At 41.9% G+C, this 16,869-nt stretch overlaps 1 protein-coding gene across 2 annotated transcripts in view; it reads left to right on the top strand.

Annotated features, from left to right (window-relative positions):
- TXLNB (taxilin beta) overlaps positions 1-13,712 on the top strand; it is a 35,570-nt gene extending 21,858 nt beyond the window's left edge. For both annotated transcript variants that reach the window (XM_017825908.1, XM_017825907.1), the window contains exons 7-10: positions 2,088-2,162; positions 7,336-7,428; positions 8,509-8,604; positions 9,690-13,712. In XM_017825908.1, coding sequence (XP_017681397.1) covers positions 2,088-2,162; positions 7,336-7,428; positions 8,509-8,604; positions 9,690-10,490 — 1,065 coding nt within the window. In that variant the 3' untranslated portion in view covers positions 10,491-13,712. The remainder of the gene's footprint in view (positions 1-2,087; positions 2,163-7,335; positions 7,429-8,508; positions 8,605-9,689) is intronic.
- Positions 13,713-16,869: the final 3,157 nt, after the last annotated feature.

Raw genomic sequence — 16,869 nt, 5'->3', positions numbered from 1 at the left:
AGCACTTGTAATACAAACTTTGATGTGCAATTAATCACAGTTTAAAGCATCTATGGCTTTCAAGTATATGACTGCAAGGCATTGATTAGATTTCTTCATAATTGGAATTTACAGAGTCTGACAGCAAAAAGGGAAGCTTAATTTTCTCTAAGCCAGTCCCTAGATGCATGCCATTAAATGGGAACTGGTCCTTTTAGTCTTGGTCGTGATGTGACTGTCTGGGTCTCCAGCAGCTATCATAGCTCTAATAATAGAGTGTAACATCACCACACTTCACTCAAGTGCTGCTTTGTAAACATCACATGCAATATTTATTCATTTTTTTATACTTCAGCCTCCTTGTTACCACTTCACAGCCTATTAATAAATGTATCAGTTCTGATTCATTTTCTCCCAGCTTGGTGTTTGCAGATGACCTCAGGCTGCATATGAACACATACTAATTCTTTTTATGTGTGTGAAACCTACCCTCTTCCAAGAAAATAAATGCATGGACTGAAACTCATTTAACCCAGGCCCACCCATACCATCTCTTTTTACTGGCTATGACACAAGCTATTTGAAATGTTAGCCAATAAGATCTAAATTCATGAATTTGATTTATTTCCACTGAACCAAACATCCAATTAAATTCTCAAAATAAATATTGAGAGGCAGGTAGAAAACAAATAGAATGTGGCATTTCTTCACACAGTACATACTTTAGCTGTAAAACATTCTTGTCTAGGAAGTTGTAGATGGCAACAATTCTGTGAGTCTATATCAAAGGCCAAATTGATGGAAGAAATATTTTTCTAGAGCTTATAATCTTTTTGCCACAAATAGATGGAGGCAGTCAGCATTTTAGGATGCATCCTCAGCTCTCTCACCAGGTGGTATATATAGTTTTTACATGTGTTATTTCCAATAGAATGGTTAGAATAAAGGTTTTTACTGGGAATCAAACACATTTCCTGCATGTGGTTCTATTCACCTTTCATTTCCAGTATAAGAGTAGGGTCCACTGATGTACAAAGTCCTTTTAATTTTCAACATAATTTCAGAGCCCAACTGTGTTATTTTAAATCCAATTTACAGTACAATTTAAGCACAGTTTAGTCAAACAGAACAAAATCTTGTGGTAACTGACTTCTTTACGTCTCATTGCTCAAGTTATCATTAGCATTCTTTTTCTAAAACACATTTGGCCTGACTGGTAAAACACTTTATAAATGTTTGGTAGGCGACCAGTATATTTCCTCCACACTTCGCTAAATGTTTCCTGCTTTCAGATTAAACCAATTGCTAAAATATTACTCTGCACTTTGGAAGTCCTGACTCAGAACTGTAGCCAGAAAAGGTCTCTGTACACCTCATTCTTACAATTCATTCAGCCTCGACCAACCCTCCATCTGGTCTATCTGAAGCCTTCATATCAGAATGTAATTTTGCCAAATGCCTGGGAGTAGGGAGTTACATCTTCCCAGGAGCAGCCAGGAATGAAACTGCAGTCAAGCTCTTCCTGGGCTGCCTCCTTGGCCTAAGTGAGATGTTTGTCAAGCTGAACTGGGATTCTCCACTTGTCAATGCAAATAGAGCCCAAAGATAATAGACAGCCGCAAATATATGGCCTTTACTATGCATTCCCTTTCTGAAAACTTGCAGATTTTTTGAGGCATGTCTGACTGTGACCATGCTACGTCCTGATCATTAATGCAAAAGGAGTTTGCCATTCATTGGAGAGCAGGAATTTGGCTGGAGCTGTGCTGAAATGAATGTGCCAAAAAGCATCACAACCATTCTCTAGAAGTCTGGTGAAGATATGGTTAATACCACAATTTTTATAGCCCACTGTACTGCACACTTAATTCAAAGCAGTTTTTGAACTGCAATTCAAATGTTCTTTTGGAAACCAAATGGCCCATCCCATGTCTCAAGTTAACACTAAATACCCTGTCTTGCCTAACTCCTCTAACTACATTCACCTGAAAGTTAGATCACTCCTTATTACAGCAGCAGAGGTAGATATATGAGTAGCTGGAGAATGAGGATTTCCAACTGATAAACTAGAGACCTAACAATTTTTCTCTCTGCTGCCCAAAACACAGCTCCTGAACCAAGCTGCAGAATGGAAGCTCCAGGCCAAAATGCTAAAGGAGCAAGAGACTGTCCTGCAGGCACAGGTGACGTAGGAGAGATTATTGCATGGTGTGCCTTTGTTTCCCAGTTTTTAACCCATGAGGCCCATTCCAGGTAAAGTATCCAAACTACTTTCTGTGTATTCCTTCTACCCTTGTTCTACATCCCATAAACTATTGCAAAGGAAACAGGTCATTTTCAAGCCAGCTGTAAGGTAATGCCCACAACTGTGGATCATACTGTGTCATGTGGTTGCTTAGTCTGTAGAAGAAAAGGCCCGGGGAGACCTTTTTACAACCTTTAGATATTTAAAAGAGGTTTATAAAGGTGGAGAGAGACTTTTTACCAGAGCATGTGGTGATAGGACAAGGGGTAACAGCTTTAAACTGAAAGAGGAGAGATTTATATTATATATGAGGAAAAAATTCTTTACTGTGAGGGTGGTGAGACACTTGAACAGGTTGCCCAGAAAATTTGTGGATATCCCATCCCTAGAAGTGTTGAAGGCCAGGCTGGATGGGGCTTGAAGCAACCTGGTCTAGTGGAAAGTGTCCTTCCCAAGGCAGGAGGGTTGGACTAAATGATCTTTTAAGGTCCCTTCCGACCCAAATCATTCTATAGGTCTCTGATTTATGAGTGTTTACAGTATTCAGCCACAAAACAATGTATGTGCCTTGGCTTGATTATACACCATAACTACCCTTCAGGCAGGTTTATAATCCAGCAAAGCACTGGAGTACATGCATATCATGAAACATTTACCAAACTGAAGCTGATGTGCTCATGTGCTTTTCTGAACTAGAGTGTGAAGGCAGTGTTTTCATTAACTTTAGCAGGAATTCTGTCTACTAAGAGTTCATGCAAAGGGGTCGCTAGTTTTAATTGTAATTTGAAACTTTCAATAAAATAAAATTACTTGCCAAAATTACACCAGGAGTCAGGCTGGAGTGAAAGGTAGTAAAACCAAGAAATAGGCAGTATATACTACACTTTGGGAGCAATGCAATAATCAACACTGAATAGTCGAGTGAGACCGTGAATCAAGGAGTGAGAACACTGGATGATATCCTGGACTTTCACATCAAAAACAGAGTATTGGTAGATTTTCCTAGACTTAGAGAAAGAGTCATGTAGATTTATCTTCTTTGATAAATCTGTGAGAAAGATTAGCAGAGGCTTGAGAGGGGTGGTGTCAGTCTTTCAGCCCCTCTTGCAGCTGCCAATCTCCTCACTCATCAGGAAACCCTCTCCTAGCCCTTGCTCACTGTTAATTATACTGGTAAGTTGTTCCAGCTTTGCCCTTGCAGATGGTCTAATTGCTACCTGTTGAGCAGTCAAGAAATGCTAGTGTTAAACTGATAACCTGGAAATGTGATAAGAGGGGTTTGGTTCTTCAACTGTTTTTTCAAGGGTTAAGATAAGCCAGTAGCACACGGAAGAACATCATATAAAAAACTCCTGCTGACACCAGTTTGACAGGTTCTGCAATCAAACCTCAAATGCCTCCAGCTGAGTCTGTCCCAACTGCAAACCTGCTCCCAATTTTCTCAGGGTGGTTTTAATTAAACTTTTATGTTCAACCAGAAAAAAGGTTTTTTTATGCAGGGAGACCTCTGTAGCCAGTTTAATGAAACTGAAGGTATTGATAAAAACTAGAATTTATTAAGCATACATTTGAAACAGTAAAATTGTTTTTAGAAAAAATCCAGTCAAACAAGTCTGCAAAGGCATTGAAAATACATGTGCCCCTTTCAGTTTTGTGTAGAGAAACTTAAGTGATTCATTTGCTGAAATGAAACATACAGTTGTATATGGCTCGAGTGTGAGGGCTCTGTCACACATCAACCTCCCTTTGAAATTACTGGGAATAATAACACTATTAGTATTATTTTTGTTACTTTTATTATTTCTAGAATGGTAACACTGAAAGGCCTCCCTCATGGACCAGATGCCATCATGCAAGGTCTTGTGCAAGTGCCAAACAGAAAGAGCATAAAGAGCTCCTTGATGCAAACAACATAAAACAATAAATAGATGTTATATCCCATCCCTGGAAGTGTTCCAGGCCAGGTTGGATGGGACTTTGAGCAACCTGGTCTAGTGAAACATGTCCCTGTCCACGCCAGGGATGGTCTTTAAGGTACCTTCCAACTCAAGTCGTCCTATGATTCTATGATTAGCAGAGGAACAGCTGTATGGAAATTATAAGACATTAGTCAGTGAGATAGGGAGAAGCCATAATACAACCCTCACAGAAATACCACTCCATTTTAGAGGAGGTGATGAGCACCCACTGCTTCCTTGAGCTGTAAGAAACTGCAGACATCATCTTCATGCCAGCCTGTCTCTGGGTCACATAGTGTGCCTGAGATGGCCAATTCTGGCACTCCAAATGGTGACAGGAATCTGGCACCAGCTGAGGGTTACACCCAAACTGTGGTGGTGCTTCCCAGGATGCTGCGCGCTCTCCCCAGGTATGATGCTTAGGCAGATTATTTTAGCTTCATGCATTGAAACAAAATAAGATAGATGACAGCTGAGATCTTTAATTTTTGGTTGCCAGCCTAGTGCAATCACTAGGCTACGGCAACCAAGAAGAACATAACAAGGCCAAAGGGGTGTCCTTGTAGAAGCACCCTCTCAGTATTGCAGTGCTGAGGTGCCCCCACTCTCCAAGGCCTTGCACTGGCAGCAGCTCTACCTCTGCTCTCCTTGCCCACACAGTCAGGGCACTGGATGGGCAGTGGGCAGCAGCAGGGGGGTCCTTGTCTCCCTGACCTAGGAGCACAAGCTTGTGCTCCTAGGTAGGGACAGCTCTCACAGCCTGTTCCCAGCCACCGTGAAAACATTCATTCATTACTCAATTTTAAGTTGCAGAAACTGTTCTTGGTGCTATGGTGCTGCCTAGGGCCCCAGCTGAGGTCAGAGCTTGCCCTGTTCAAACATGAAAGGTTTTTATTTTAATTAAACAAAAATTGTAAGAGAAAAGCAATGACAGAATTGAGGTGAGCTTTTTTTAAGGCAATGGGTCTGGGCTAGGAGCCTCAGTTTGCTGACTCCCACCCCTGCTCCCTCACCTGGCTTTGAGATGCTCAGGCATTTCCTCTTAGAGCTATGACATCTATTCCAAATGTCTTACTTGATATCAGTGTCCCACTTAGGCTGTGGCACTTGGGCTGCTGAAACAAATCCCTCTGATTTTTTGTTTATGCCTAGGTCACAACTCTGGATACAGCTTTCTATAAATACACACAAGCTTCATGTCAGCTAGCTCTGATACTGGCACCACAGAGAACTCTGTACAGATTAACCTCCCATGTCTTCACTCACCTTGGCGGGGAAGGGCTGCAGCCAGTGCTGTGTTCACACCACTGGGGCCATAACCACCTAGGTTAAACTTAGCTGGAACACATCCACAGTACAGTGCATATATGGCTGTGACAAGGGGCATCATAACAACTAGCTTAAATGAGTATAATACATAACATAACCATACTTGATTTCAAAATCAGAATTAAACATGCTTCACCACTAGCAACGTTTTCTAAATCTTCTTTTCCTCAGTAATTGCACAGTAGTATCAGGGGAGGGGATGAGTTGACCGGCACCACACAAAAAGAAAGCTCCTAGCTAATCATTTAGCCAGCTCCCTGCCAGTGTGGAGAGGGCAGCCAGCCTCCACTCAGACGTGAGAATACTGCAGGCTGTTCTTGAACCTCCCATTGCCCTGCACCTACCTTGCCTCAGCCACCACATGTTATGTCAATCACTTTTTCTAAGAGCTGTCAGGCGGGACAGATGAAATGTCTGATCACCTAAACACTGTTGGGGATGCTTTGGCACTAGAAGGAAGTGAATAAGCTGGAGATGGTCTTCCTTTCCAGAGGACAAAAAACCAAAGAAACAAACACAAAAACCCCCCAAAAAATCCCACACCAGAAAAAGTGAAAAATGAGAAAATCATACAGAAAAACTAACTTCAGATCTTTAGAACTCCCTAATGATTTTAGATATAAAAAAATAGGTATTACTGACAAAATACAGCTACTGGTGAATTTTCACATGGCTGCCAGGTATACACTGACAGTACAATATGGAGCCCTAGTAGTCTGAAATGCTGGCACATTGCAACAGACCTTTCTTCTGCTCTGCTTCGTGAAGTGAAGTGAAACTGGCAGAAAAGGCCAGCTGGAGATCACTTCTGCTTTTGCTGGCCTTGCCCACAGCTGCAGTCCACATGCAGGCTACAAAACAGAGCTGACAAGGTACCCTCAGCTTGCTCAAGCCATGGTACAGGGATGCATCTTGAAGTAATACAGTGCAGAATCACAGTGCTGTGAAAGTGAAGGGTGGGCTTTGCTTAGTGGTGGGGTGAGCAACGACACTCCTCTTCAACAGGGGAGTCCAGTGAAGCACATCGAGCACTGCCTTTGCAGCTCCAGGCCACAGCCTGAGCCACCAGGCAGCATGATGGAAGAGGGGAAACTGTGGTTGCAGCCTGATGTGGGGATGCCTCTCCCCCAGCTCACTTGGACATCTGAAGCAGCATAGCCAGGGTAGCACTCAGCTCCTAGCCTGGCTGGGGGAGTAATCCACAAGGCAGGTGAACAGCTGGGCAGCCAAGTGGTACTGAGCTCCTCTGCTAAGGTCCATCAGGGCTTATGCCCTTGGGTTAAAGCAGGGGTTTGGTGATGTCTGCGTGGTGAAGTAAGACTTAGAGCTTAGGCACAGCTTATTATCACGGTGGCTCTCACCTTGAGTGAATCCTGTTGCATGCTCCTGCACAGAATCAGTGGTTGGACCAGCTCAGCTTAGTTCGTGTCCATGGAGATGGGTTGGGGATCAAACCAAGGGAAATGTTTCAGAAGTCTCTATATCTAGGGAATTATTTTGCTTCTGGATACCCTGTGTAGAAACACCATAGCTGGAACATTCAGGAGAATAGGACATCCACAATTCCCAGGTCTTTTAAAAATCACTTGCCTGGGTCTTTCTATTCTTACTCAGTGTACCTTTCTGCAATAATGGAATCATAATAGTTTGCAACCTTAAAAAGATATGTAGAGTTTCTGTTTCCTGATGTTTGTGCTTCGTATTCTCCAAACAGAAGCTAATTTCAATGTCCAAATGCAAAATTTATTTTATTATCTTCTACCGAAGTAGAAGTTCGCTGTCCTGGAGATACTGAAGTTAATATTTTTTTTTCTGTTAATGCAGATCACTCTCTATTCTGAAAGGTTTGAAGAATTTCAGAAAACATTGACCAAAAGCAATGAAGTGTTTGCCACATTCAAACAAGAGATGGAAAAAGTGAGTAGTAACTCATGCCTGAAATTTGTAATTGATACCTTCCCTTTATATTTCTCACTGTAATAATTGTACCTGAGATGGGACTATTTCTTTAATTTTGAAGAAAAATCTCATCAACATTCAAATAAGATTTGGGACACGGTCAGCCACAACTGACAGCAGCTTAGATTTCAGCTCTGCAAGCTGAACATTTCATTTTCCCTTTCAGCTAAAACCAAGATTTCCTGTAAGAATAAACACTTTACCTAAAATCTAATATGGTAGTTGGGTACAGATCCCTAAGAGATACCAGAGGGGGAGTCTGGAGCCATGTTTGTCAGACCATGTCTCCAGGAGTGCTCAGAAGCTTCTGGGTGACTGACACTGGTACAGAGAGCTTGACATAGACTACACAACTTTCCACTGGAGTGCCTAGGCAGAGCTGAAGCCCACCAACACCTTTTCACTGTGTGGAAACAGCCCACACAGACTGTTTCCTTGTAGCTGGGGTTATGAATTCCTGTAGTGAAGCACACCAACATGCTATACCTGCTTTCATAATAAACACTCTGCCACCAGGGCTCAGAATCCTCATGCCCTGATCCAAGCAGTCTCTAATGATTCTTCACAGAGAGTTCAGTCAGAAAACCAAAGGGCAAAATGGGGCTATTTAGCTAGTGGTGTGTTTTGGAGGTAGTATAGAGGTGACTAATCCAGGGGGAATGTCCTTGGCATTGATGACTCAGAAGATGCCAGCCCTTCTTTACCTTCCCAGCAATCTAACACTGTGGTCTGGTAAAGAGACAAACAGAATGATTCCTCCATTTCTTTGCCTTTTGTTTTTGTGATAGTTTGTATGCTGGAAGATAGCTATAATCAATTGGTCCTATTTTAGGACTACAGACTAGAGGCTGAAAGTTATATGGCAGCTACTTAAAATGAGATCCATCCCTTAACATAAATTATTACCTAGCACAGACACTACAGCTGCTGGTAGCAGAGTTATGAGTACAGCCAAAGACTCGAATAAAAGGGCTGCCCTATTTTCATCTGCAGCATGAAATTTCTGTTGTGATTCAGCTTTTCTTCCTGCTTCTATAGATGACAAAGAAAATGAAGAAGTTGGAAAAGGATACTGCTACATGGAAATCCAGGTTTGAGAACTGTAACAGAGCATTACTGGACATGATTGAAGAGGTGAGCAGTCTTTCTCGTCTTAAGATGCGTCTTTTTCCCCAAATAAAGCTTTAACCAGGAGATAAGATAACCTGACACTGCCAAAAGTCAGTGAAAATTTTATTTTTGAATTTAAGGGTCTTTTTTTAAAGCTACCTTGATAATTAGATGTCTTTTGAGAAAAAGACAATCCCAGCTGCTAGTGCTTTTAGATTGTGCAGACATTCACTACATCCATGAGAAACTGAATTATATAACTGTGAATTTTAAGTGCTCTAAAAATGGGTAGTTGTTAATGCTCTCCCAGAAAGGCCAACTGGTATTAATTGACTTCATACTACTTCCTTTCTGCATAAGAGCATCCATCCAGAGAATTAATGTGTTCTAGATAATGAACTTTAAATTCACACCTTTCATTAACTTCCTGTTTAGGCAAACTCCAAGAGTACAAAGCAAGTACTGAGTCTCACCATGGTTTTAAACATGTTGTCCCAGGGGCATTGCAAAGGAAGTTCATAAGCACATTGGAACTCATTCAAATAAGATAAGAGACTGCCTGAAGTTTCACCCCAAACATATGCTGAACTTGGACCAGGTCTTTCTGGTTAGCTTTGTAGCTCTGTGCTATTGCTGTTTCTATTTTTATGGGTTTATGTATCTCTTGTTTCCTCACTGGGTGTAAAAGCAGAAAATGTTCCAATTCAGGCTGCTCTCACAGGACCCAGAAGCAAAACAAACAAAAAGTAGAATGCAGCTTGTTTTCCTCCAAAATTCACACCCACACCAACCAAAAGTCCAGGTAGACTTTTGGATGCTTATCTGTATAGACATCCAGTATGTTTTTCCACCTCTACAGATCATCAACAGGTATTCCTGCAAATATTTTTGAGTGAAATTGATCTGAATATGTATGGAGAATGCTAATACATTGTAGTAACAGGGATGAATTTCCTCTTGAATCTTTGATCCAAAAGACCATAGTTATTGTAGAGCAGTTGGTGAAAGCCAGCCACCTGGCAGCATCCTGTGAAGGCTGCTTAGGTCTCAAATTGTTTCCTAATTGCCAGTTCTGCTAATAAACCCTTGTCTGATGTCTTTGACTACAGAAAGCCATGAGGTCCAAGGAATATGAGTGCTTTGTGTTGAAAATCCAGAGACTAGAGAACCTTTGCCGTGCTCTGCAGGAAGAGAGGAATGAATTGTACAAAAAAATAAAGCAAGCACAGTACCCAGAAGAGGTGAATGGAAATGGCATCTTAGAAGAAGAAGAAGAAGAAGAAGATGCTGATACAAGCCCTTCCCCCTCTGAGCAGGCGAGCATTGAGCTGCATGCAAGTGACAAGAGAATGCTGAAGGAGCTGGCTGAAGGTTTCAGTGTGTCCCACAAGGCAGAGGAGTCCCTCCCAAGCAACAGCAGCAATCCAGAGACCTGTGACACTCAAACGTGTAATGCTACCCCGGAGCCAGAACTCCCCGCTCCTCTCACCCCACAGTCAGAGTCTGGGAAACACTGTGAGCAGCCCAGCACAAGCACACCAATACCCACTGAACACATGCCAGCACCCACTGAAAGTATGACAACACCCACTGGGAACATGCCAAAGCCCACCAAAAGCATGCCCGCACTTCCAGGAAGGGTGCCAATGCCCACAGAAAGTGTGCCAATACCTCCCAAGAGTGTGCCAGTATCCACTGGGAATATGCCAAAACCCATTGAAAGCATGCCAGCAAGCCCCGAAAACATGCCAACACCCACACAAAACATGCCCCCTCCCCTTGGGAATATGTCAGTACCCATGGAATGTCCACCAAAAGCTACAGAATGTGTGGATGACCCAGCAGATAGATCTGTCCAAGGTCAGATCGCTGAGCAAAGAGGGGACGCAGACATGGAAGCAGTGGATTGAAGACACTGGTGTGTCCAGGCTTGTCTTCTGCAAACCAGAGCTCTGCTTTGTCCTCTAAATGGATACCTTTTTTTTTTAAAGAAACAAAAATGTGGGTGCTAAAACACACTCACATATCTGAAGGCAAATGTAATGCACTTCTCTTTGCTACCACTATCCAGTAATAATGAGTCTGCAAATTTTGCAATCCTTCATCTGCTTGAAGTATAATATTTTCTTAATGACAGGAAAATACAATAAAATCACAGGATCTTTTTTTTCCCAGGCATGATGAGTCATCTCATTCAGCAATATAATTTTAAAGTGTTGCAGTTTCATGTTTCAAAACCTATGGCAATTCACATACATATATTTAAAGACTCATAATTAATTCTATCTATTTGTTTTGACATTGCATAAAAGATGGCCTACTTGGACATACAGTTATTTTAATAAATGAGCTGACAGGAATCTGTAATTACAAAGTAAAATAGTGAAATGATCAACGTGGTCAGCCATATCCAAGGAGTAGTGCAACAACCAAAGGTGAATTTTTGTAAGAGGAAATGACCGATCAGCACTGTGGCCTAAACACCCACCAGCTTTCAGCTTTACTTTCCATTGGTCTTTTCTGCTCAGTGTTCTAAAAGAGGTTTTGTTTTCCACAGAACTACAGGGAAGAGGAGATCTTTTCTAGATTACCATAAAATAACTAAAAACAACTGAAAAGAAACTTCCAAACTGATCGCAATTCCTAAGGTAGGGGTCACAACCCCCTTTCTGCATCCAACAGAAAACTACTACTTTGTCATACTGTTTGGGATCATGAGCCCAACAGTGGGGATCATGGCTGTTTCCAGCTCACAAATGAGGTCAGAAGTTGGCTGCAGATCCCAGTTTCTAGGCAAGGAGCAGAAAGCAGACTGGAAGACACCAAGATGTATTCCAGAGGAAAACCCTGAGATCATGCTTCTGGATGGTGGCATCTCTCCCAGTTACAGCCACACGAACCTATTCACCATAGCTTCCTCCTGGTCCTGCTGCATGTGCTGATGCTCCCAGGAGAAGGCCAAGGACACTCACTTATCACCCTGTTCATTGGAGCAGAGCACAAGTAAATAGCCCAGAAGCAAATAGGTATCAGGAAAGCAGGAATCCTTTTCACAGACACTCCCAGGCACTGGCTACATTCTTATCCCCTCTCTTGTCTAACCGGCTCTTCCTGTATGCCTGCCAACACACCATTGCTTATTAATGTAGCCACCTTGTTAGAAACTGGTTGATTCTAGTGCCAAGAACAGAGATGAGGAAGGAAGGAGACAAGAGAGGGTACCAACCCAGACAGCTGTACATGGTCTCAAGCAAAGAAAGTAAGAAGGCTTTTTGGAAGAAAGTTGAAAAATCCTGTTGGCACATTTCTTGTTTCTCATCTCCTTCTTCTGAATTCAATCTAGGCCTTTCAGAGTCTGAGCTGGATAGCTTAAGAATTTGAAAAGGGCAATTAAACAAGATGTTCAGAGGCTGGAAAGGGAAATGTTGCAATCAAAGAAAGTTATGTTTATAGACAAATCCCAAGAAGACCCTGAAGACAAAGTGACTCATTCAAGCCAAGGTTGACATACAGGTGAACCAAGAGGAAAGATGTCATCACTGGCAGACCATGGGAAATAGTGGCCACAGAGCCCTTCCAGCATGCCACCCTCCAAAAGTGGAGTTTGAATCTTTGCTTACTGCCAACATGATCCACACCTTGGCTCAGTATGTCCGTCTCTGCACTGCCTGGCCCAGCCTTTTCAAGAGCTAACTCTTGGAGTATACCGAGCACGAGTTGCAATAGCCTGTTTGGATATGGCCTTACGAGTAGCTATTATGGCTACACTTATCAAATGTGGATGCCTTATGTTAGATAACAAGACCTACAGGATTTATTTCAAGTCTTTAATCACCTGAAAGTAGATCATTCAAGTCTTAGTTACCTTAAGCTCCTTTTATAAGCAGCGGAGAAGAAAAGGAATCTTTCGAGGACAAGATATTTCACAGTAATATTGGCATCCAAGACAGAAGGAATTACTTTCTCTCTGAAGATGCCATGTCTCTTCAGACTGTAGAGTCAGTTTAAGGCAACTAGCTTAAATTTAATATGTCTGTGATTAGGTGTTTAAATTAGGCAACATGAATCCCATCAAATGTTCATATTCAAGACACTAAGTGAATGGCCATCTCTGAAAACCAAGCCAGTTATGTGCCTGTGAAAATGTTAACCTATAACAAATCCTCGTCCTAAGATAAAAAGTTATACTCATCCAATATACTTTTTTTAGTTTCCATTGACTTAAGTCTGTAGAAATATAGTTTCCATTACAAGTACAAGTTTTGTTTGTTGTAAGGGTGACTTTTAAAATTAATGCAATTTATATACTTGTTGATGTTTTGGGGTTTTTTTCATTCTTGATTTTGTTTGATTCTGCTGCCATTTTAGTAATTACCTGTATGAAACCAACTTTTTTTTCTTTAAATAGGCCCTTCTTTTTCTTCAAATAGCCTTCAGTTGTTGAAGTTTTCTTATACATTCAAATATTCAATTCAACAATAATGGCCTTGCAACTTTAAGTTGGTTCCATTTTACAGAATCATTATGGTCACATCTTTAATTATGTAATTGTTGCTTTATACCTTCCAATTTCAGCAAGCAGGGAGACAAGGATCCTCCAGATAAAAAACTTCCTACATAGTTATGATTTATTCTTACAGCATCATTCCTCCTGAATAATTACACAGCCTTCTGGGAAAATCACTCCCACTCTATTCCGCCTTCCTCATTTTTGCCCTTGTCATTCTAAAACTGGAGTCACATACTTGTAATTCCTATTACTGTGTTTCTACCCACATACCTGTTGCTTCTCTTCTTTAATACCATGTACCAACTGCATTTTATCCCTGCAGTTTCCTCCTCATTCTCAGTGTGTACACGTAACACTGAAAGCACAGGAGAGTGACCCTCCCAGCCGTTTGTTTCAGGATTTGGCTTCATGTGTTTGCAAGACAGGAGAAACAAATTGTAGGGAAAATGCTGGCCGATTCGAGGCTGCACAGAGTATTTAGAGTCAAACTATGGGGATGGTTTATGTGTAAACTCATGGTCTATAGAGGCTGGAGACTCTCAGTAGAGGTGGAAAATCTATACAATTTAACCAAGCACCTGTTCATTGCATCAGACTGGAAGATTAAACCACCATCACAGGTTTCTGTGTGCTAACCTACTTTCTCTCATTCTTCTTCAAAATTAATTCCTAGCCTTCTCTTGCTCTTTTCTTGCACTGGTACCCAATACAAAACTGTCTCTGCATAGTAGCAGTGTCCTTGTGAAAAGCCTTTGAGATGGCAGTCTGCACAACAGCTCTGCTGCACTTCCCTGAGGTACCTCTGCACTCAAAACACAGAAACCCATGACACTTCTGTGGTCATTTGGAGGCAGTAAGTAGCAGTGAGACGTGTCTTCCCAGTGTTCACCGCTATCATTACCTGTCATTATCCTACTGATACTGCCAGTCTCATCAATCCTGGTGTGTTCTGTGGTTGCCTCCTTCAGTCTTGCTTTTATTTCACATAGTTGTTCCCATACCACCAGGCACAGATTTGGGGGTGAGGAAAGGTGATGATGGTAGCTATTTCTTCCTTACTAGACCCAGCCATCGCTGCATTGCTTCCAAATCAGCAACTTATTTGAAAAAGTTGCAAGGAAAGAACAAAAATATTTTTCCTTTCTGTATATCTAACCTTTTGTTGCCTCAAAAATCTGACAGCTCCCCTGCTGAACATGTAAAATACATATTTCAATAATCAAGAGTTTTTACATAGGTGAGAAAATTTTCTTGATGACTGCTAAAATCACATTCATGACACTAACATGACACCTCTCACCTAATTTCTGATCCCTGAGGCAGACCACAGAACTGATAAATCCAGTTGATGAGAGATTAGTAAGAAACAGATGATCTGTTTCAGTTTAACTTTTCCCACAAAACTGAACAGAAGTAGACATAGGCATGGAATATACAGTCCAGATGACAGAACTGCAGCGATATTGCAAATGACCCAGAACAGGGACATATGGTAAAATACAGTGAAACTTTCATTCTAAGCTTCACTATTAATGCCATCTTTAAATTCACTGTCAATCACATTGCAATCAACTGCATATGTAGTTTCATGCTCAGATTCACACCGCCTCTCTCTTTGCAATGAACAGCATTGCATTCATCAGTATTGAATTTAGACTTTTCTTCTTACTTGATCGCGAAACAGCAGCAGGACTTGTTCTTCATCTGGGCCCACACACTACCCTGTGTTGCCATTCATGCCAACATCCACCCATGACCTTTGCTGAGACAAGGGGGAAGCACCAGGGACAGAGATAACCCTTCCCTCCAGGCAGCCTGCCCAGCAACACAGCACACACCAGCTGGATGAGTCAGGAGGACAGGAAGGGCAGACACAGAGAAAGGGTGTTTGCTGCACTGGTGGTCTCCCCTACCCCTGAATTTTTTGCACTAACATCATTACTGCTGTGCAATGCTGTTTTTTTTGCTTGGAAAATACTTATCACACCCCTGTCAAAGATGCAGGAGGAGATGATGATCATGGCTATGGGAGGACAGTGCTGGGCCAGTGCTCAAATCCCAGGGAAACCCAAAAATGTCAACATGCAAAGCCCCCACTGGCTCAGAGCTTCACATGGCTGACAGCTCAGGCCACCCTGCAGCCTGGCCGCTTATCACACTTGACCCCACGCAGCAGGTCAAGTGGTAATTGCTTGTGGGCTGCAGATGGCTGCACAAACCATAGGTCAGCTCCATCTCCACAGGCATAGTGAGGGGCAGTGGAGGGTCTTACATTTTGGTCCTGACTTTGAGAGAGGAGTGGCAAAGAAGATGACAGGACATCCATCATTTGTGAGCAAAGTAGCTTCCACATTCCTTCTGATATTTAGAGATATTCTGAAAGAAAGGGCATACAAAAAGCCAAAAGAGGTGATAGTTCAGAAATAAGGCCAGAATAACGTACTTTACTATATCTACATCACATGTATATGAACAAGAGTCTAAAGGGAATGCTCTTTGCTCTTTGCTCCTACTCAAGGGAGCCATATGATGTAAGCTTGCCCAGACAGAGCAGCTGAACTCCTGTATCCAGGCTAGGGAAGTTCTGGATTTACCCTGAGGATGCCACAAAGGGATGCATGTACACCCATCCGTGTTGCCTCATGAGGTATGTGCTCTTTGTCACCATAAGGATGTCACCATAAAGAGGGAACAACCGTGTCATCCTCCTTCCCTGTCACAACTACTTGCAGCCCTGTCTTGAAAACTGGAAAAAGCTTTACATTTCACTGTATTTGGATACTAGGTTTGTTTTTTTTTTCTATATGCATCTCTGATTTGAGATTGCTTTCCCTGTTTATCCCATTGAAAGTATTTTTATGCCTAAAAGAAAAAAAAGGTAGAGGCTTTAGTGCAAGTCTGTCTCTGACAAAGTTAGTAGGCTTCAGCTATGAGGTGCAGATAAAATACTTGCAATACAGACTGAGAGAAAAGCAGCCTTAGAAGAATACTCTATGCTTAGCACAAAAAAAGGATTCTAAGGTTGTACTAAGATGTTGCACCTTGTGGCCATGAGCCACAGAAGAGATAAAGAAAATATGTTCACGGATCAAGAAAGTAAGTTCTATACTACTAGAATAGTAGAATAATTTTTTTTTTCTTCTTTTCTTTTTTTTTTTTTTCCAAGAGGGGAGAGAAAAGAAAAAAGGGGGAAAAAAGGGATGTTCAGCGTTAAGGAATGACTTATGACCTCACTTTGGGCTGAGGGCCACCTGCTCTGGGCTGTGATGCAACAGCAATACACTGCAGAAATACAGACAGTTAGAGTTAGGGCAGAGGTTTCACTAGGTATAAATCGTAAGAGGAGAATCCATCCAGAAACTGGTAACAGAAAGAAACCTTCCAATTATGAGTTTATTCCATAATTGGGGTGGGGGTTTTTTTGTTTCTTGCCCTGATAATTCTGGCACTGCCACAGCAGAAAATTAAGTTCCAATTATCTGCAGGTGTAAATCAGAGGAGCTTCTTTGGAGCCAGCTGAGCTCCACACATTGACTCCAGCAAGAATCCCATCCAAAGGGACTGAATTACTGGACCATTAGCCAGTCCTCTCTTCCTATGAAGCAAACATTTTACCCAGAAAATACTTCAAGGGCCCTGATAGAGACAGAATGGATTTACTCAATTAGAATTTAGCCAACACATTGCATTTACTGAAGTTACTTTTAGAAAAAGTGCTAAAAAAGCAATTTTTATTGATCACAAGGGGCCACACCCTCCATGTTGCAGCTCTTCCAAAC

Source organism: Lepidothrix coronata, unplaced genomic scaffold (assembly GCF_001604755.1).
Source record: "Lepidothrix coronata isolate B3197 unplaced genomic scaffold, Lepidothrix_coronata-1.0 Scaffold123, whole genome shotgun sequence".
NCBI lineage: Eukaryota > Metazoa > Chordata > Aves > Passeriformes > Pipridae > Lepidothrix > Lepidothrix coronata.
The sequence above is the reverse complement of the archived record's forward strand: the minus strand, read 5'-3'. Positions and strand labels throughout refer to the sequence as shown.